The sequence below is a fragment of the Eleutherodactylus coqui genome, chromosome 4, assembly GCF_035609145.1.
Source record: "Eleutherodactylus coqui strain aEleCoq1 chromosome 4, aEleCoq1.hap1, whole genome shotgun sequence".
In the NCBI taxonomy this organism is placed as follows: Eukaryota; Metazoa; Chordata; class Amphibia; order Anura; family Eleutherodactylidae; genus Eleutherodactylus; species Eleutherodactylus coqui.
The window spans coordinates 233,031,864-233,054,790 of record NC_089840.1 but is presented as its reverse complement, the minus strand read 5'-3'; the positions used below and the strand labels follow the sequence as shown (position 1 = coordinate 233,054,790).

Below are 22,927 nucleotides of genomic sequence, written 5' to 3'. Positions count from 1 at the left end.
CCTGGTGGGGATTCCAATGGTCAGACCCCAACATCCCCTGTCCTGTGAATAGGGGATACATTTCATGAGACAACCCCTTTAATCAGATATGCCTTTCAGGAGTCTATGAAATCCAAGTGAAAAGTGCTGTTCGAGCCGTAGCATTAGCCGCCACCAACCTGCCAAAAAACATATACTATTAAATCTTCTATTTTGGACTTTTATGGCAATGAGGAACATGATCGAATTCTATTAGAGCACGTATTAGACGGACGGCTGTTTTCACAGCAATTTCGCTTTGGACGCAAGCTTTGCTCAGTATAAAAATATACTAAAGAAAATGACATATTAGAAAAAAGGGTCCAGTGCCCTTTATCACCACTCCAGCCCAAAATGGCATCATATCTATTGGATTCACACGGTTAATCCATCTCGCCACATTACAAACTGTGCATATTACTGGAGCAAACCATGCATGAAGATGGCTTCAACTGAAAAGCCAAACCGTCCAAGTTAATTTGTGCTGAAAGAGGATTTCATGCGAGGTTCTGGGAGTTTCTGTCATTTCTTTTGCTCATTATCCGACTGCTGAAATGGTGCGAGATCAAAAATATAACAAGTCGGAGCAAGAATGCCGGCTCTATTAAGGCCAAATATTGGAGTCGTGCTCACTTCACGCTATATTCCGAGATGACGCCACAAGTCAAACTGTAGCTAGGATGAGACGAAACACATACGACCCATCATACAAGTCTTCTGGAAGGACACAGCTGTAGCATCATAAACAGGGGACATAAAAGCACCAACATTGCAAGATCTGAGGACATTTATTACTTGCATATAGATCAAGGCGGTAAAAAAAATTAAAAAAAAATCTTTTCTACTTTGAACCACCGAGACATCAGGGCTTCACCTAAATTACTTTTTGGCAGCTTCCACATGAGCGCCATATATCGCTGCTACACAATAGCTTCGATATCGCTGCTATGTACACACGATTTTGTAGCGTCAGTGATGCTTTCCTTTTGGGGAAAATGTAGCATTAGCGATTTTGTAGCAAGAAAGTTTATATAATTTTGGGCTACTAAAAAAAAAAATATTCATGACCGTATACAGCATGCCCCAATTTTGTAGTCTCGCAATGTAGCAAGCTACAAAATATTGTTCGCGTGGAAGAACCCATAGGAAAGCACGGGCTCTACATACATCGCCCGTGTGGAAACGGCCATCAAGAAGCAAAAACATGACAAAAAAATAAATACTCCCCTCCGCCCACCTCCCCTTCATCATTGAAGCTTTCTTCTACATTGTGTTAGAAACATTGTCCCACATGGGAGCTATGCAAGGAAATCTCAATGTCGGAAGAGATCCAACACTGGATTAGAAAGGGTTAGACCCTTAGGCTGCCGGTCCACGGGCGTTGCAGTATGCCGCCGCCCGGGAGCAGTAGCCGGCAGACGGAGCTCAGTTGTCAGCCTATCTAAAAGGTAGGCTGACTGCAGAGAATCGCGGCAATTCACAGCATGCTGCAAATTGCTGCCCGCGAGTGGAGAATTGCAATGATTCTCCGCTTGTGGATGGGGCGGGGGGAGGGGGAGTGGGGAAGCGCTTTCCATAGCAACGTTCCGCCATTGCTTTTTGGGCTTAATTTCAAGGCGTTCATCATGCAGAATGAATGTGATAACATTCTGTGGGTCAGTGCGATTCCGACGATACCAAGTTTATGCGGTTAAGTTTTTTGTATTGTTTTTGTTCAGATTTGCTCTTGTGTCACCGCATTCCAAATGCCATAACGTTTTTATTTTCCCATCGATGGAGCTTTACGAGGGCCTGTTTTTAGCAGGATGCGCTCCAGTCTTTATTGATCCCATTTTTGGGAACATAACATTTTGATCACTTTTTATTACCTTTTTTTTTTTTTACAGGTAAGATAAACAAAATCTGCAATTCTGGCATGTTTTTTTTTATTTTTTGGTGCTTTTCCAAACAAACAGAGAATTCATTGGAGGACTTACTGCTGCCCATTCCTATTAAAACTGCGAGTGCGAGAGCTTGCGAGTACGGTTGGATGAAGGCAGGATTTATTTTAAGTCTGACTTCGGATCGGACGGAATCTCTGCTTTGCATTTTACATCCAGTCCCAGCGGTCCGTAGTTTATACATTGTAGCCACATTTGTCTTAGCGGTTAATACCTTGTGCTGAGGGGACACATCGGAGGATTACATGGCTACATTTAAACACATACCGTATAGTTTGCTAGTATACTCAGTCTCCAATGCCTTGCACAGGTGATTAATTCATGGCAGGGTTTCTTAATTAATGTGATAAATTGCATCTGCTGAACTTGCCGTGTTCTTTCCTAACAGAGGATTCATTGGAGGAGTTACTGCTGTTGAAAGCCATTTAAACCCTTCCCGCTGCAGGGCGTAAGTTTACATCCTGGCAGCAGGGTACTTCCCACAACAGGGCGTACACTTATGTCCTGGGGACAGCACAAGGTCATAAGAGATCCAGCGCTATCCGGCAGCGGGAGCCGGCTGTCACCGATAACCAACCTCACACTGCAACATGGGGGGGGGGGGCATCGGAGCAGCAACCCCCACGGTTAACCCGTTCCCTGCCGCGATCTATGTAGCTCACGGCATGTAAAAGGTTCACAGAGGAAGCGTGCTCCCTCTGTAAAAGTCCTGTTTAAAGCCCACGCTACATGAAGATAAATGTGAAGGAAATGAACATGTGTAAACTCTATGGGTAAAAATACATGACGAGAAGAAAAAAAATAAATAAATTCCTCATAGGGGTTTTTCATAGGCCACCAAATATAACAGAAGCCACACAAAATCTATTATTAAGGCCGCCTGCAGACGAGCGGGTCGGATCCGGCAGCGAGAAATCTCGCCGCGCGATCCGACCCCAGAGCCTGCAGGGGCGAGCGCGTACTCACCCGCGCCTGGCGGCCCCGGCTCTTTGATGTGCCGGCTGCCGCGCAGCCGGCGCATGCGCAGACCGGAGCCGGCGGCCAGGTGAGTGCGTGCTCCGCACAAAATTAGAACATGCCGCGGTTTGTTTGCCGCGCGAGATTTCGCGCGGCCAAACCGCGGCCGTCTGCATAGGAGTGCGTATTGTAATGCACTCCTATGCAGACTTTCAGCGGCGGAAATCCCGCGGCGGGATTTCCGCTCGTCTGCAGGCGGCCTAAGGCAAATAGATGAAGTGGGAGATCACAGTGAGGTAATTATTATGGGGGACTTTAACTATCCGGATATAAATTGGGAGACTGAAATATGCAGATCTCATAAAAATAACAAGTTTCTGTCAGTAACTAATCACCCAACTGGAGGGGCGGCCATTTTAGACTTAATATTAACCAACATGCTCGACGGAATAACAGGAGCTCAGGTCAAGGGCACATAGGAAATAGGGACTGTAAAATAAATTTCCATTTGTCTTTCAATAGTGTTTCGTTGGGGAGTCCCAAAATACTAAACTTCAGGACGTTAAAGTTCAATCAGTTTGGAGAAACCCTTAAAGACCTTTTTGACTGGGACAATGTCTTCAGAAATAAGAGTGCAGACAATAAAAGGGACATTTTTAAAACTATCTTTTTCAATACTGACTGAGTGGGTTTATACCTTACAGGAATAAAAGGGTTAGGAATAGGAGAAAACCCTATAAAGGGGGCAATAAACAAAAAGAAAATACTGAAACAAGAAGGCAGTGAGGAAGCACTGAAATCCTATAAGGAAAAGACAAATAATGTAAAAAGCAAATAACAGCAGCGAAAGTGGAGATGGAGAGACTCATTGCCAAAGAGAATAAAACTAACCCTAAACTGTCCAACTATATAAAATGTAAAAAGATTGAAACGGGAAGTTTGGGCCCTTTAACAAGTAATGAGGAAAGAATGAAGGCGGCAATGAGGAAAAAGCAAATCTGTTACATTACCTTCACATCTGCGTTGGAACCTGCAGTCGGAGGTTCTGTTGCCGATCCGGCACAAAATACCAGAAGAAATAACGTTACATACAGCACTTTTTTTTCCAGTAAAATGGCGGGCAGCTGAGCGAAAACGGAACAGACGTCCATTATAGTCAATGGGATCTGTTTGGCGCTGTTGGGTTCAGTCATAAGACGGACACGTTCGGTCAGGAGACTCTTTTTCCTGCTCCCGGAACATAGCAGGAAAATGGAAGCCCTGCCGCAGATGTGAAGGCAGCCTTAAATAGTTTTTTCGCCAGTGTATTAACTCAGGAAAATGAAATGCCAGGTGAAGTGATCAAGTAAACTCTCCATTAACCCCTTGAGTGGCGGGTTTCCTACCACCCAGTCGTTCCCACCAGGGCAGGTTTTTTAAATGGTCTAATCATTGAATTTCAACTAATTTTGCAGTTGCGTTCCAAGAGCCATAACTTTATCATTTTTCCATTGACTCAGCCATATGAGGGCTTGTTTTTTGCGGGACAAGTTGTACTTTTTGATGGCATCATTTTTGGGTATATATAATGTATTGCATAACTTTTGTAAAAACATTTGTAGGGAAATTGGGGGAAAAAAAAAAAGAAATTCTGCCATTTGTTTTTTGGATTTCATTTTTAAACATGCAGAATAAATAATGTGATATCATTATTCTCTGAGTCAGCACCATTCTGGCGATACCAAGTTTATACAGTTTTTATGTTTCGGGGAGGAAAAAAAGAAATGGGGGGAAAAAAGAAAAAAAGGGGCCATGTCATTAAGGGGTTAAATAATGTACCAACTTCCTTCTCTGGGTCATTAAGACGCACGGATACCACATGTGTGATTTTATTTTAAATTTTTTACAAAGTAAAGGGAGACAAGTGTTTATTTTTTTTTACTTTTTTTTTTTTTTTGTCCCTTTAGGGGACTTCCACAGGGACCCATCAGGACCTCCTGATCACTTTCTGGGGGTCCGATGGTGACAGCCCTTTACATGCTGCAGTGACAGCCCTTTACATGCTGCAGTCATATAGACTATTAACCCTTTACATGTTGCAGTCATATAGATTGTTAACCCTTTACATGCTGCACAGCAGAGATCAGAGGTTTTCTCTGATCTCTGCTGTAAGAGCTGGTACCTAGCTGTCCTCTGACAGCCAAGCATCAGCTCTACCTGCCACAGAGACCGTCGGCTTGCTTCTGACAAGCCGATGGTCTCTATGGCAACCTATAAACAAAGCAGGAGACTTCGAAGCAGGAGATTGCTGGCATATCGTCAATATCTTCCTGCTTCTCAATGTCGTGCTTTGTTCTGTGTGGGACTGTGCAGGCAGAGCACACTGCTACAGCTTGTGGCATTGTGCTCTGCAGATCCCATAGTGATTCATAGACCGGAAATATTCCGGGCTATATCACTATCGGCAGTGGAGCTCGTCCCGGAAAATTTCCGGGCGTGCCACTCAAGGGGTTAAAGCTCAACAATCTAATCAAGGTAAAAGCGCATAACCGCCTTCAAAAGATTAAAATAAACAAATTGCCGGGTTCCGATGGCATACAACCCCAGGTACTAAGGGAATTAAGTAAAGTGATAGACAAACCGCCGTTTCCTATATTTAACAACTCTATAGTAATAGGCTCTGTTCCACTGGATTGGCGCATAGTAAAAAGTGGTGGCAAAAAGCAAACCTGGAAACTACAGGCCAGTAAGTCTAACTTCTATGGTGGGTAAAATGTTTGAGGGGGTTTCTAAGGGATGCTGTTCTGGAGTACCTTAATAAAATAGCTGTACAACTTTCATATCAGCATGGGTTTATGAGGGGTTGCACCTGTCAAAGCAATCTGATCAGCTTCTACATTGAGTTAATTTGCAGACTGGACTGGGGAGAATCATTGGATCTTATATATGTTGATTATTCCAAAACGTATTCGACACTGTGCTACATAAAAGGTTTGTATAGAAAATGAGAATGTTTGCTCTGGGTGAGAATGTTTGTAAGTAGGTAAGTAACTGGCTCAGTGATGGAAAGGAGAGGGTGACTATTAATGGTACATATCTGATTGGGTCACCGTTACTAGTGTGCTACCACAGGGGTCAGTATTAGGCACTATTCTTTTTAACATATTTATTAACATTGTGGAGGGATTGCACAGTAAAATATTATTTGCAGATGATGCAAAACTATATAAAGTAATTAAACACAAGAGAGGACAGAATACGGTTTCAAATAGATCTGAATAAGTCGGCAACCTGGACAGAAAAGTGGCAAATAAGGTTTAACACTGATAAATGTAAGGTCATGCAGGCAGGGTAAATACATGTCACCATTACACACTACATGGGAAACCACTGGGTGACACTGACATGGAAAAGGACTTGGGGGTTTTAGTTAACTGTAAGCTTAACTGGAGCAACCAGTGTCAGACAGCTGCTGCCAAGGCAAATAGGATCTAGGGGTACATCAAAAAAAGTCAAGGGGAGCCCCTCAGAGAAACTCCAAAATTTGGAGAAAAACTTATTTAAAAGCACCTGCAAGTAAAAAAACTGATTAAAGAAGCTGTGATTGAGTATTTTAAATTTAATACAAGCCCAGAAATCACTGCTTTTACTTTCTGGAATGCCCACAAGGCGTACATGGGAGGGTAATTGATAAAATTGAACGCTCAACAAAAAAAAGCTAAAAACAGGCGCACATCAAAGATTAACGTAAGCAAATTCACACTCTAGAAAACCCTGGGAAAACTCCCAAACTGAACTAATGTCCCTTAGACGTAAACTGCGAGCAATATTACTAGAAGAACATAACAAAAACATTGATTTTATGAATGCAAATTATTATGCCTCCTATGACGAGCCCACAAAATTAATGGACAATCGGATAAAACAAAGCAAAGCTAAAATCCCTTATATAATGAAAGCTGGAGACCGCCCAACTACATTGTCTCATCCACCAGACATAGCAGATGAATTTAGCTCCTTTTACACTAAATTATATCATTTAAGAGAGGATCCGTCAGCCCTTCAACCAAACTCAGCCATCACACATGAGTTTTTGCAAAATGTACACCTCCCTATAGTAGAAAGCTCCAATTCTTAAACAGTTCCATATCTAGAAGGGAGGTAGAGAAAACAATTAAACTTTAAAAAAAATGTTAAGTCCCCGGGCCCAGACGGCTTTTCCAATGAGTATTATAAAATCTACACTCCAGCCTTATTCCCATCCCTTACAGAAACCTTCAACGAGGCAAAGTCCAAGGGCACTCTACCGGACGAAATGTTACAAGCCACCACTGTGGCCATCCCCCAAACCGTTATATGGCTGTGATTACAAATAGACGCATAAGATGATAAAAGTACATTCGTATGACTCCGCCCTCATTGCGTATTTGCGCATAAAATTAGTGGGTTTCTTTTGCACTTGGATAGTTTCACACGGGCGATTGAGATTTTGCTGTGAGAAAAACAGCAAAAATCGCTTCTTTGTTCCCGCGATTTTTGGGCATCAGCAATGCTTTTATTTTTATTTTTTTTAATAATCTCGCATCCCATTGGTGCAGCCCGCAATGCTAAAAAAAAAACAAAAAAAAAAAACGTGCATTTGTTTAAAAATCGCAAAACTCAATAGGACTTAGTAATGTTAAATAAATAAATAAATAAATAAAAAGGAGGCTCCTGAGGAAAACCTGAGAGATGAGGGGGGAGAAAAAAAAACAAAAACGCAAATCGTAAAACGATAGGACATGCTGCGATTTTTTTTGTTCGCATCAGTGAAAACATCTCAGATGGGAAGGAAAGCGTTGTGAATCATTGGTTTCATAATCTGCTTTTTTACAGATTCGCAAATCACGCGGAAATTGCACGATCTTCTCGTCCGTGTGAAACTACCCTTATGTGTGCAAAAGAGATAGTTGTAAGAAGGGCCGAAATACACCCTGAACAGGCAAGTTTTAGTGCATAATTAGGCAGCGTATTCATGGACCCAAACCCGCATCTGCCTGTGTGAAGGAGGCCTTATAGTCACTGCTGACTGCAGAAGGGTCGGCCATCCAGGGGGTTATCCCGATTGCCAGAATGGAGTCAAGAACACTTTTTTCCCCTAAAAGGATGAATATTGGTTTCTACCTCATAGTGCCAATTTAAAGGTCCCAGTAGTAATAGTGCCCCTTTAGTGGTACCTGTAGTAATATTGCCCCTAACAATGATAGTGACCCCTTAGTAGCTCCAGTAATAAAAACGGTGGAGGCCAAAAAACTAACTTCTGGCCTGGCAGCAACCCCACACTATCATACACTCTAATCACGCTGTAGCTCTGGTAATCGGAGACTGTTATCCCTGACTTCTCCTCCCAGCTTCGGTTTTCCTGCAAGTCCTGTACGCAGCACAGTACCCAGGAAGTGGCTGTGAGGGTTAGTGGTCAGGCCTGAGCTATGGACTGATGGTGTGTGGGGTTGCTGCCCAGCTGGGGATGCTCACCACTGACTTTTTTTTTGCTTTTATTTTTTAATTAATATGGCCGGTAAAAAATAAATACCAGCACCGACCTTTGAACCCAATTATCAAAAAAAGATTTAAAAAATGTAAAAAATAAAAGAAAACTCTACATGTCAATATTTTTAGTTTTTTTTCTTTTGTATATCTGCACTTAAAACTAACCATACATCTCCAAAAGGTGAGGGAATATTGAGGTGCTGTCATGGGCTCATGGAAACCAGATTATCAGTAAGTAATGTCAAAATTTCAGTTAAGCCCATGACAGCACCTGTGAGAATAAACTAGATAATATAATCCTAAAGAAGACTAATTGTTGAAGGACCTTCTTTCCAAAGGATCCTCAGATTGGAGGTCCAGTCTGTAATGTTAGGCCCCCTATCCACAGACGTGAATTCGCCGGCGATAAAAATCACCGTCGAATCACGCTCTCTGAAGCCTTCCATAGCATTACTATAGAAAGCGCCGGCCCCCTGTCCACAAGCAGGGAATCATTGCGATTTTCCACTCGCGGCCTGCAATTCACAGCATGATGCGAATTGCCATGATTCTACGCCGTCAGCCTATCAGATAGGCTAACTGGCGGAGATCCGTTTGCCGGCTCCTGCTTCCGAGCGGCGGCTCCCGCGGCAGTTCTCCACCGCGGGACACCGCAATGCCCGTGGAAGCAGAAACTGCCCCGGTAGAGAGAGCAACAAGTCCTGAAGGAGCATCAGTCCCGGCAGAGGAATAAACTGACCCAATCGTGAAAACAATGCATCTAGCCTACGTCCTACTAGACCCTTTCCGGCCTTTGTTATTCCCCTTGAAACTGTACAAACAGTTGAGAAACCTTCCTAGAAGATTTAGTAACTTCTAGCTTTGTGATTAGACGTCTTCTAACATCAAGCAAATAAAGTGGAAATTCCCTTTCATCCTTCGGCTCTTGGCAGATGAAGGTTAGGACAACGTCCTGAGAACGGTGGAAGTTAGAAACCACCTTGGGAAGAAGAGCAGGGTCAGGTTTAATTACCACTATATAAGATTATTCGTATATGGAGGAACTGCAGACATCGGTGCTCTCTATTCTAACAGAAGTACTCGCTACCAGAAAGGCCGTAGTATAAGATAGAAATCCAATTGCAATCTCCTTCTAAGGGATGTAGACAAAGATGGGATAATGCCAAGTTTAAATCCCACGGAGGAGCGCTAGATCTAACAGTAGGATGTAATCTACGAACAGCCTTGATGAATCTTCTGATCCAAGGATCCTCACATACTAGAATATCAAAGAGAGAACTAAGAGTCGACGCTTGTACTTTAATAGTATTCGGTCTTAACCCTTCATCAGTTACCCACCTGAAGAAATTCTAGGATGTAAATGGGAACTTTATCAATAAAATTAAAGTAGACCTTCCAAGTTCTAAGACGCTTTAGAGGTCTCCTCCTTTCTAATAGAGCAGTGTTTCCCAACTCCAGTCCTCAGGGACCGCCAACAGGTCATGTTTTCAGGATTTCCTCAGTGTTGCACAGGTGATGTAATTATCATCAGTGCCTCAGACATTGCAACAGATGTTCTTACTATAGGATATCCTGAAAACATGGCCAGTTGGTGGTCCCTGAGAACTGGAGTTGGGAAAAACTGTTCTAGAGAGTAATGACTTCATCTGATACATCCTTCTGTTTTAAGACCTGCCTTTCAAAACGCCAAGCAATCAGGTAAAGGGGCTTTATTTCCAGCTGAAACAAAGGGCAATGATGGAGAAAGTCCTCTCACTCCAGAAGACCCCAAGGGTCCGCCAGAGACATCTCAGGCAAGAAAACCAAACCTTCTGGGCCAAAATGGGGCCATGAGAATTATTTTGGTCCCCTTCTCCCTGATCTTCTCGATCACTCTTGATACAGAGAAGGGAAGGCATAATAAAGTGATCCTCTCTCCCCGACTAGCATAGAGCATCCACCCCAAAGGGGCCACCATGAGGATTTAGGTAAAATGAACCTACTGCATCTTTAATTTTTTTTTTTTTCCGTTGCAAATAAATCCAGAGTGGGCTTTCCCCAGAGACTGGAAATTTGGTTGAAAATCTCCAAAATCAACATCCACTCCCCTTGCCTGAGTAGATGGCAACAGATAATCTGCCTGGATATTTTCTGAGCCCTTCAAATGAACTTCCAGACACCAATAACACCTCCAGGAGAGGACAGCTCCGTGCTGCCAAGATTTGCGCCCAGACAAGCCCCGTCGCTGGAAGTCAGTGTGACCCCGGTCAGCGCAGTATGAAGCAGGTCACATGACCAGAACCTCCCATTACCCCAGAGCCACGGTAGTTTTTTTTAATATGGGTAGGAAGCCGCTGCGGCGCCTGTAAGCGATCCAGGAACATCCAAGAGAAAACTACCCTGCCCATGGACAGGAAATAACGGCTGAGGATACGGAGGGGGTTCCAGTCATTAAAGCTATCTGGGAGCTTCCTGCAGGATGGGAGGCGGTACCCCACACGGGTGTAAGGGAAATACGTAGCAACGGTTGCTGATTTGGTGTGGATTTATCTCAATAAATCTGCAGTAATAACCGAGATGTTGCGGGTCCAAAATCCGCTCAACAGGTTCATTTTCGCACAGATCCTGCGCAGATTTTTTGATGTCCCTCTGCTGCTACTCCAAGTGCCGTAGATCTTCCATGCAAAAAAAAAATACACGGCAAATTCGCGCCCGCGTGAACATACTTGTTAACGCTCATGTAATAGTGCTAATTGCCCGGCTGCACCGGAGCTTGTAGCTTCAGCCTGGCAATTGTCGGGAAAAATGCATCTAATGGCCTGTTTACTGTGAATGGAGTCGGGCGGGCGTCCGAGGGGCGATAGTCGGGCGGGCGTCCGAGGGGCGATAGTCGGGCGGGCGTCCGAGGGGCGATAGTCGGGCGGGCGTCCGAGGGGCGATAGTCGGGCGGGCGTCCGAGGGGCGATAGTCGGGCGGGCGTCCGAGGGGCGATAGTCGGGCGGGCGTCCGAGGGGCGATAGTCGGGCGGGCGTCCGAGGGGCGATAGTCGGGCGGGCGTCCGAGGGGCGATAGTCGGGCGGGCGTCCGAGGGGCGATAGTCGGGCGGGCGTCCGAGGGGCGATAGTCGGGCGGGCGTCCGAGGGGCGATAGTCGGGCGGGCGTCCGAGGGGCGATAGTCGGGCGGGCGTCCGAGGGGCGATAGTCGGGCGGGCGTCCGAGGGGCGATAGTCGGGCGGGCGTCCGAGGGACGATAGTCGGGCGGGCGTCCGAGGGACGATAGTCGGGCGGGCGTCCGAGGGACGATAGTCGGGCGGGCGTCCGAGGGACGATAGTCGGGCGGGCGTCCGAGGGACGATAGTCGGGCGGGCGTCCGAGGGACGATAGTCGGGCGGGCGTCCGAGGGACGGAGGTAGCTTTACACTCACTCCATCAAGTGACTAGTTGGAGTATCCCATGTAAAGCCACCCTAAGGGCTTCTGCAGACGGGCATTTTTGCGCACGTAGAATTGCTCACGCAAAATGCAGGGCATAGAATCCGTTGATTTCAATCGGTTCCGTCACATTCTGCGTTTTTGCGCTCAACTTTCACACGTGCAAAAATATACGCAACATATTTCATTTTTATGTGTCTTTGCGCACCCAAGGCACTATAGGAGTCTATGGAGGTGCGCAAATGCGCCCCCATCTGCATAAGGGCTCTTTCACACTTGCGTTTTTCTTGCCCGCTTTTTTTACGCGATATCGCTGCACTTTTTTTACGTGATTGTCAATGGGACTTTCTAATGTTAAAAATACATTGCAAGTTTGTGCTTTGGGATTTTTGTGCGATGCGTTTTTAACATTATAAAGTCCCATTGACAATCGCGTTAAAAAAACGCAGCGATATCGCGTGAAAAAAAACGTGCAAGAAAAACGCAAGTGTGGAAGAGCCCTCAGGTCGCTCACTGAACTGCAAGATTAAGTCAATTACAAGGGGGGCTCGTTAGGCTGCACAGCCGGTTCAATCACACTGCGGGATGTGAACGGGCCCGGCAGCGCAGAGAACTACAGTAAAATGCGCGGCTACCTTTAGCGCTATTGCATCACACTATCGCGAGCGTATGTACGCCTACACTCGTCTGCAGGAGCTCTATGACCGGATTCACACGAGGGCATTTGTATTTGCGTGTGGAATTTGCCCCACAGTTTGAGCATCTGACGCTGCACTTTTGCGCGCACTACTGCGGTTTTATCGGTACGTTTTCTCAAATTTTGCGCATTTGTACGCACAGAAAAAAAACAAAAAAACTCACAGCTATAAGCCCGAATACCGACATGGCGAATTAGCTTAGTTTCATATGTTCTAAGCCCCTGAGCAGGAAAATCGAACACGTATTTTTTGGCGCGACGAAATATGCGCACGTGAACAAACCTATTAAAATCAGTGGTTTCTATTCACTGCGTATTGCACACGCAAATACACCCGTGTGACTCCCACCTCCGGCTCACTCACCTAGGTGTATATGCCCACGTATCCCATGCATGTGAAATACGCAATAAACGTTGACTACGCCGAGCCCGCGAATGACGAATCGCTGTACTGGCCCGCAATACGAACCAAAACAGGACAAGCTGCGTTTTTTCCCTGCATGCAATACGAGCGCGACAAATAACGCAGGTGTGAGACGCCTAACAGCAATCAGCGTACTTTTAGCATGGCGCGGTGCGTGGACGCCAGCCACTCGTGTGGCCCCTGGGACGCCGCTGTACTTTTATTTGCACTGTGTAATGTTCTCAGCATCCGGCTGCCTCTAAACCTACAGCTCAGCGCCATTCTGTGAACACCGCGTCTCCATAGCGCAGCCTCGTTCACCTATAAATAAAGTTAATTTAAAAAAAAAAAATTAAAGGATAAAACTAGAAAATAACAATAATAAGGCTTTTTTCCACCAGAAGTCACTGCTGCAAGCATTACACATGGCTGCCCGCTACTGCACATTCCTTGCTGGTACTTGCAGTTCTCCAGCCACTGACAGCTGGGCTTCCCGCAGTCACTCACCAGTCTAGCGCCCCCTTGTTGTGCTGTGTGAGAGCTCCCGTCAGCGTCCGGGTGGACAACTTGATATTCACGGTGAAGGGGATCATGGCTGCACTAGGGAGGTGACTGATAACTACTACTACTACATGACAGCTGACGAGAACCCAGGCTCCATGTTCACCACACACTTCCTGGTCCCGGCAGGAGTACGTAGCTACTTCCGGGTAGATGTGACGTCATGACGTGTTGACGCTGCCGCGGCCATGTTTGGTGAGGGCAGATATGGCGTCTATTGCCTTTGTGTTTGTCTTCAGGTTTTAGTTTTTGTCTTTCCTGCTTTATTGGATGTGTTTATGTAACTTGTGCAGGAAGGAGTGTATTTACTGGAGGAAGAGGTTTGACCCCTTAGTCAGCAGCCTATTTTTTTTACCTGCTTTGCGAGGGCTATAACTTGCTGACATGGCTATATGAGGGTTGGTTGGAAAACCCAGACATTACGCCATTGTTTTGGGGTTTTGGTTTTTTTCGGCGTTCACTGTTCCGTAAAAATAACACGATAACTGTCTTATCTTGATCAGCACAATTACTGCAATTCCGAGTTTCTAGAGATTTTTTTTACTATTTTTGCACAATAAAAACATTTTTATGATGAAAAGCAATTAAAAAACGCATCGCCGCAATCTAAGACCAGCGACACACAAGAATATGTGTATCTGCACGTGCAGAAGTGTGGCCTTTGTGCAGAATTAACCATGCTTTTTTGCGTGCGCTTCGCTGTATTTTACTATAATTTTTCCGGGCACAAGGGCTTGTTGATTTTCGCCCAATTGAAATGGCAGGGGCTAGAGGACTTTCTCAGGGCTTCCCCGAGAGCGGGGCGAGGGAGCTGGGCTGTAGGGTTGACTATGAGAATCCCTGTAGCTCTGCCCCCTCATCCCCGCTCTTGGGGAAGCCCTGTGAAAGTCTTCTAGCCCCGCTCCCTAACTCTCCAAATATGGGGAGATATTAAGAGATCCCCTGTAGCTCCGCCTCTGAATCTTTTCGCCCGAGTAGGCCGTTACTCGAAAAAAGTGATACTCGTTCGGGTAATTGCTCTAAACGAGCATGTTCACTCATCTCTAGTACTAGTTGAGGTGCATACGAATTTCAGATTGCTCTTTTTGCGTTTCTTGAGAAGTGACTATTAAAACGACTTTTTACAGCATTCACCCTGTGTGATAAATAACAAAATATTTTCCTTGTCAGTTATGTGCTGCGTTTTTATCCATTTAGAAAGGTTTTTTGGGGGTAAAAAAAAAATTTTCGGGATTTTTTTTATACATGGTGCTTATGAAATCCTTCCATACAACATTAAATATCACTAAATGTTGCAATACTGAAGTATTACCGTATTTAGTACAAGTGATGAAATGAATTCAAGTTGAAGTCCCCCTGTGTAGACTAAATAAAAATGTACAAAAGGGTTTAATACAGGCTTTAAAACTGAAAAAAATTAAGAATATTAAAAGTTAAAAAAAAAAATGTAAACCTTTTAAAAAAACACATATTTGGTATTTCGGTGTTTGTAAAAGTCCAACCTATTAAAATATCAAAATATTTGTTTTGGAGGGCGGACACTGTAAGAAAAAAGTACAGAACGACAAAATTGCAGGGGGGGGGGGGGGGGCTGTCATCCCGGGTACCCGAAAAATTGAATAAAAAGTTATCAAAAAGATGTTTGTACCTCAAAATGGTAGTAATGAAAATAATTATGTCAACGAAAAAATGAAAAAGTTTTGGTTCTCAGAATACAGCAATGGAATGCAACTTTTGTTTTAAAAACGTTTCTTTATATTTTAAGGGTAGTGAATAGGGATGAGCGAGCACGCTCGGAGAAGTCAGTTCTTCAGCGAGCCTCGCTCTTCTCGAGCAACTGCATTCTTGTCCGAACCTGCTTGGAGGGGGGGGGGGGGGGGTTGGCGGGTTGTAGCGGGTGGGAGAGAGAGATCTCTCTCACTCTCTCCCTCGCTACTCCCCCCTATCCTCCGCCGCTCCCCGAGCAAGCTCGGACAACAGTGCAGTTACTCGAGAACACCGAGGCTCGCTCAAGAACTGACTGTGCACCTCCACAGCAATGGCAGAATTGAGGCTCTCACTGCTATCGGTAGGTCTCCCAACACCAACACAGCCGTGGTCAGTGCCCACACTAAACCTGGATTCGTCGCTGAAGACAACCCAGTTTCACTCTGTAGCAGTCCAGTTTAGAAGTTCACGAGACCACTGTAAATGAAGGCAACGGTGAACGTCAAAAGCAGTACACGTAATGGACACCTTAAGAACAAATGTTCTTTAGTCAAACGCATGGAAACGATTCTGACAGACACAGGGGCCTGTAACGATGCTGCCACCTGTCTCTGGATGGTAGACAAGAAAACAGTTGGAGCTGCTTGTTGGATGATTAGACAATCTTCATTACTAATGATCTATCGAAAGCATCCTAAGCCCAGTCACTTTTGTGTGTGCCCTCACACATCCACTGGTCCCAACACATCCTAACAGTCTGGTCAGAATGACGCAGGTGGCGGGTAGTTTGTCAAAAGGACCATTCACCTTCACGCATTTCAATTATGCGCCCCCTCTCAAACTTTGTTAACGGGGCGAAATCTCTTTGATTGTAACAAGCTCTACACAAGCAGAAAAAGATTTCCACTACAAACAAGTAGCCTCAGAGCCCTTTGAGGCCAAGCATGGAATCTTTCAGGGCTTCAGGTGGCAAGACCATTCATCTAATCACACTACAAGTCTAGTAATTTGCACATCTGTCCATCTAGCATGGGGGTCTGGTTGCCATGGCTTGATGGCCGCGACAGGGCCGTAGTATACCGGCCATGAGGCGAAAACAACTGGCAGTGCTAGATCAGTCCAAGCCACCTTATGACACTTTTGTGGTTGTACATTTGTTATCTCCTTGGGTTCCCCTGTGGGTGATAAATGGTCTTTGGGAGTCATATGTTGAAATTTTCCTAGGTGGTTTGTGTTTTCCTTGGCTGGCCAATCTATTTGAGAGGTGGGTGTGAGGGATTAGCGTTAGGACAAGATAGCAGCCTGGGCGTCCACGGCCAGAGACAGTGACACCAGGAAATAAAGTTCTTTAGTCCAGGCTTCGCCTGGGTTTATTGCAGCATAAATAAAGTAAAACAGGCCTTAACTCCAGGCCAACAGAAAATGAACACCTGCTCATCTGAGCACTTACTATACATAGCTAGGGTCCTGACTACTCACTGTCAGAAATACTTCTTGCTGCGCACAGCCAGTCTGGTCCTCAGACCTGCAGAGGTCTCAGCACACACCTCTCCTAGGTGTGGAGGTTAGGGGCGTCTCCCTGTGAACCTTTGGCCTTTTCAGCCACACACTGGGCTAGCCGGGCTCCTAGCTCCACTGAGCTATCTCTCTGGCTCTCTCAGCCCACATCCACAAGACCTGCAGGCCCAGGTTTTTATGAGGCCTGTTACCAGCCTCACCTGGTACGTGGGAGTGGCCATCCCACCCTTCACTTTGACCACTCCAAGAAAAGCCGGCCCGGATTATGCGGCTTGGAGTCACTACATAAACTTACAATGTGTCAGTAACTTAGTGTTACTGACACCCAAATGCTGGCTTCCTCCACCGAGCCCAGGCTGCTCGGTGACACGTATCTGCCGAGGTGCTCCCTAAAGCCACATATGAGCACTCTAAGCGAAACATGTCTCCCCTCCAGCACTTTGCCAGTCACTGCCTCTTACAGGGGTTATATATTTCAAGCCCTGCTCTAACAAGTTACTGCTTATTATTCATCTCTAGTGGGTGAAGTTGGTTTGGCTCTTTTTCGCTTGGTGCTGCCATCTGGATCAAGCTAAGTAGTTGATGTATTGATTATTGTCTTAGTATTGTTCCTTTCATTAGTTGTTACCACTTTATTATTGGCATTTCTTGTATCTACCCAGGGTCAGTACAGGTGGCCTAGGTTCGGGACGTCGGGTTGTCCTTATCAGGACGATCACCCTAACTTAGGCAGGGATATTTTACCCCCTTTTGGTTATTAGGGCTAGATTCCCCATCTTTTCCCCTTTTTTATGTTTGGTGGTGGTTTTGGTGTTTTCCGTAGAATTTTCTGGAGTGCATTTGTCCAGTATGAACACTGACTTGCGTCCCTATTGGACATGGTGCTTTAACACACAAGCAACATCTATATGTGCCACGACAGAAACCGTTATATAATCCAATTATACAGTGATACATAAACAGTATTAATCATACATTCACCATCATTTGTACAACATACATTGGTAATTCTACATTCATCTCCACAGCTACGCGGTAACTATTACTGCATCTATCCTACGGTATTACTTCACTTCTTTTGCATAATAAGCATTCTGTATTGAGACATTTCTCTTATACACGCTAGTGACTATTATACTCTCCTAGGCAACATTAGTACTTTACTCTCCCCACTAGCTAAAGTTTAGCACACATATAATGAGTTTCTGAATAAACACTTTGTATTCATAGCATTAGCCCTATCAATAAACTGTACTGGCTTTTGCCTGGCTAAACAGTAAAATTACAGCATTCTGCTGCAAAAAACATTCTCGCAATTTCTGTAAATTAATGCTGGTAAATTTGACATTTTCTTACATTTCATTTTCTAAAGTTAACTAATGATAGAATTGCTTTTTTTGTCACCCTCCCCCATCTCCCAATAGAATTCGAATAAAAAGTGATCAAAAAGTCCTATGTAGCGAAATATGTTAGCCATAAAAATAAAAACAGCTAGTCCTGCAAAAAACAAGCATTCCACACAGCCCCATTGTTGGAAAAATAAGAAAGCTATGGAGATCAAAATATGGCTACGAAATGTAATTCCTCTGTGAATAAAAGTTATTTTTTAATTTTTAAAAAGTAATAAAACAAAAAAAAACAACAATCAATAAACATAATATTGTTATAATCCCACTGACCTGGCAAAAAAAATTAAAGCGTCATGTTTACTACATCATGAACGCTGTAAAGACAACCTTACCCCCCACCCCCAAAAAAACACAATTCTGTATTTTTCCATTTCGCCCCATTAAAAATATTTTTAGATACATTATGTTGTACAACTTGTACAATAACCCCTGACGACATGGCCTATTTTGGGCTTACGGAGGCAACAATTGTTGGCGGATTTTCATCTCCATTTTTCAAAAGCCATAACTTTTTTATTTTTCCGTCGACGCGGCCGTATAAGGGCTTGTTATTTGCGTGGCGAACTGTAGTTTTGTGTTGGTGCTATTTTTTGGTACATTGACTATATTGTAAAACTTTTATTATTTTTTTTTATGATAGCGGAGAGAAAACGCATCAATTCTGCCATAGATTTTTTTTTTTTTTTTACAGCGTTAATCATGCAGCATAAATTCATGCACAATCCATTTTTTCTGCGGGCCGGTATGATTACAACGATACCAAAATTCTTATATTCTTTTAGGTTTTTCCACTTTTCCGCAATAAAAACCCTTTTTTTGGAAATCTTTTTTTTTTTGTAAATCGCTGCATTCAAAGTCCTGTAACTTTTTTATTTTTCCAAGTACAGAGCTCTGTGAGGGCTTATTTTTAGCGAAAAGAGCTGTAGTTTTTATGGGTACTATTTTGAGATACATACAAATTTTATTGCGCGATTAGCGTTTTGCCTCAGTTTTTTAGCGTTTTTTTAACGTTTTTTTCCGTGCAGCATCAGTAGCATGTGCAATTTATTGTACGCGTCATTACGGATGCGACAATACCAAGTATGTGGGATTTTAATTTTTTTTACCTTTTTTTAAGTTAATATGAGAAAAAGCACAAAAAAGGTGTTTTTTTTTTACATTTTTCTTTTTTGTACATTATTTTGATCTTTTTTTTACAGCATCTGTGTCCCTCTGGGGGACTTACAGCACAGCACTGATGATCGCTGTGATAAGGCATTGCAGGACTTCTGTCCTGCAGTGCCTTATCGCTTATTACAGCGATCACAGGCACTGGCAATGCAAGACGCTGGTATCTGGCGTCCTGTTGCCATAGCAACCAGCTGGGCTCTCTGCGATTATATCGCGAGAGCCCAGCAAGTTCACAGAGGGAGCGCGCTCCCTCTGTGAACCCTTCCCATGCCGCGATCTACATAGATCGCGGCAGGGAAGGGGTTAACAGCGGGGGGGGCACATCTCCGATGCACCCCCGCTGTTGCAGCGGGAGGCCGGCTATGAGTGACAGCCAGTTCCCACTGCCGGATAGCGCAAGATCACTTATGATCTCGCGCTATCCCCGGGATATAAATTTACGCCCTGTTGCGGGAAGTACCCCGAGCAAGGCCGTAAACTTACGCCCAGGAGTGGGAAAGGGTTAAATGGTATCATGAAAAAAATGTAACTTGTAAAAAATGTAAAAAACAATGTGCTTCCCAAGCTTTGTACTTCTGCTAGCACATGTTAGTGCCCAAAAAGTTCATCATTTATACTGATAATAAAAACATATATTACATAGCTGTAATTTTTAATAGAGTGAACTTTCCAAAAATGTAGCTCTCATTTACGTATATCCCAAACCACTATAATATTTTCCTGCTAATCTCATTTTCAAATGTTAACTTTTTATTGTTTGACTCTTCTTTAACCTTCCGACTTACTAAATTAATCATTACTATATGTCGCTTAATATACAGTTGTTAGAAAGCCTTTTAAGGCTGTGCATAATGAGATTGGTTGGAGATCTACATTAACAGATCCGAAAATGTGACTGCATTTCATCTAAAGCTAAATAATAAATATGGTGTAATTTAATAAACAGCCCATGGGGCATATTTACATGACTACAGCTTTACCAATGGTTCTAGAGAGTCAGTGATGTTAGATACAAACCTGTAGGATAGTGCTCATTTTTAAAGAGCGTAATTTGAGTAAGATGTTCTAATCAATTAAAAAAAAACTTTTTAAAAACCTCTTCCATGTTCCAACAAAGTTTTGCTCAGTGGTTAGCACTGTTGCCTTGCAGCGCACGGGTCTTCTGTTCAAATCCTACTAAGGACTACATCTCATGGAGTTTGTATGTGCCCCCCATGTTTGCGTGGGTTTCCTTTGGGTATTCCTGTTCCCTCCAACACTCCAAAAACATATACAGTAAATAGGTGAACATTAATTTTGAGTCCCAATGAGGACAAAACACAATATCAAGTTATGTAAAGTGCTGAGTAATGCATGCGCTATATAAATAAAGGTCAATATTAGAGATGAGCGAGCACCCAAATGCTCGGGTCCGCGTTATTCGAGTCAAGCTTTTCGGAAAATTCGAGAGCTCTATTCGAGTAACGAACCCCATTGACTACAATGGGAGACTCGAGCATTTTCGTATGTGGGATGCCGGATGCTGATCTTTTTTTTTCTTGCCTCTCTCTCTCTCTCTCTCTGTGTCTCTCACAGCGGGGAGGAGCCAAAAACTGTGGCGGGATCGAACACAGCTTGATGTTCGTTCGAGTAACGAGCACCATCGAGTACGCTAACACTCGAACGAGCATCAAGCTCGGCAGAGTATGTTTGCTCAACTCTAGTCATTATTATTATTATTATAAGGGGTCTGAGTGCTGAGACCCTCACCGTTCGCTAAAATTAACAGGCAAAAGCACTTATCTGAGTGTAATGCCTGTTCGGCGGTCATTGTGAGAAGCGTATGCTCTCCATAGACTTTTTATAATGCCCTTACACCACTCTCAGCAGTAATGGAAACAGTCGAACGGGCACAGCACTCAAATAAGCACTTCTGCCCATTTGTTCTAGCTATCGTGGGGGTCTTAGCACTGAGATTTCACTAATAAAAACTTCTGACATGTCACTATAACATGAAAAATTTCAAAGACAGCATCCTGGGTGCATTAAAAAATCTACTTTATTCCTCCATTATGCAACTTTTCGACTTTGTCGATGCTGGATTCTAGGCTGTATTGACTGGCATTAGAGATGAGCGAGCATACTCGCTAAGGGCAATTACTCGAGCGAGCATTGTCCTTAGCGAGTACCTGCCCGCTCGGAAGAAAAGGTTCGGGTGCCAGCGGGGTTAGCGGCGAGTTGCGTGAGTGAGCTGGGGGGGGGGGGGGAGGAGAGTGAGAGAGATCTCCCCTCCGTTCCCCCCTGCTCTCCCCCGCCACCCCCTGAACCTTTTCCACCGAGTGGGCAGGTACTCGCTAAGGACAATGCTCGCTCGAGCAATTGTCCTTAGCAAGTATGCTCGCTCATCTCTAACTGGTATCTTTTCCCACAAACATTTACAAAAGAGCATTGCTTGTTGTTTGCTTTACTTCATTCAAAAAATAGGTCAGCACGCAAAGCTTCCATAAAACAATGTTTCTATATTTTATTGATTACAATTAAAAAGATGTTCCAATACAACAGAGATGAGTCTCCAATGTGCAGCAGACGGGTGAAAGAAAGGCATTCAGCATATCATGTTCATAGAATTATATATATGCTCTAAATGCATGTATGCAAAAATATATATCAACAATAATGCAATCATATAAAATGACACATTAAGCATACCAAGAATTGCATATTATCATATACGCAGCAGTTACATAGTATATATAGCTGACCTTACCACTTGCAGCCCGACATGTGTTTCGCCCCAAGCTTCCTCAGGAGGTACAATTCATAAATGAAATGGTTGTTCTTCAATAGCAGCTGATTAGGTCACATGATTATACGGACACTCCCTTACGAATACATGATCAGAATAGTAACCCCCCCCCCCTGGTGGTCAGTTCTTATTGTGTCCTCTTTGTCATGGAAAAAAATCTTTCAGTCTTAATGCCCATTTACACGGAGCGATGATCGCTAAAAGATCGCTCAAACGACAGTTTAAGTGACAGCTTTGAGCGATCATTTTGCATAAACTATTAAGTAGCTACTCAACTACTTAATAGCAATTCAGTGTGCAAATGAAGCCTTAGCTGAATGCAGTTAATAGCCTGAGGGCTATTATCAGCGCTCAGATCCTTTGTTCTCGATGGGGAAACAATGCTATCAGCACTCCCCGTGGAGAACTGCTGATAAGGCTGAATGACGATTTTTAGGTTAGACTGAATTTAACGATCGGCTAGCAGTGCCTGAAAAGCGCACTATGCGCGCACATTTAGACGCACTGATTATCGCTAAAACGATCGCCGATTAGCGATTTTTTTTTGCGATCACCGGCTGGTGTAAATGGGCCCTTAGTCCTGAAAATGTCTTCCATGTCTCTGCAGAGTTCTGTTTTGTCACGCATTTAGTAGGACAGAATGAAAGTCCCCTGGAGAGGACACTGAACTCCACATGAATGGGGTTGTGAGATGACAGATTGATAACTCAGCTGGTTCTACCTTTGTCCGTGTCCTGTTGGGGGTTTTGTTCCATCATGCTGGACTCGGGGTGTTCCTGATCGGTGTGTGGGTACAGGCCGTATCCCGTGTAATGTAAGGAGCTGCAAGACCTGCTCACATCTA

At 44.1% G+C, this 22,927-nt stretch overlaps 1 protein-coding gene across 3 annotated transcripts in view; it reads right to left on the bottom strand.

Annotated features, from left to right (window-relative positions):
• WDR11 (WD repeat domain 11) overlaps positions 1-13,609 on the bottom strand; it is a 120,548-nt gene extending 106,939 nt beyond the window's left edge. For all 3 annotated transcript variants that reach the window (XM_066600851.1, XM_066600852.1, XM_066600853.1), the window contains exon 1: positions 13,441-13,609. In XM_066600851.1, coding sequence (XP_066456948.1) covers positions 13,441-13,526 — 86 coding nt within the window. In that variant the 5' untranslated portion in view covers positions 13,527-13,609. The remainder of the gene's footprint in view (positions 1-13,440) is intronic.
• Positions 13,610-22,927: the final 9,318 nt, after the last annotated feature.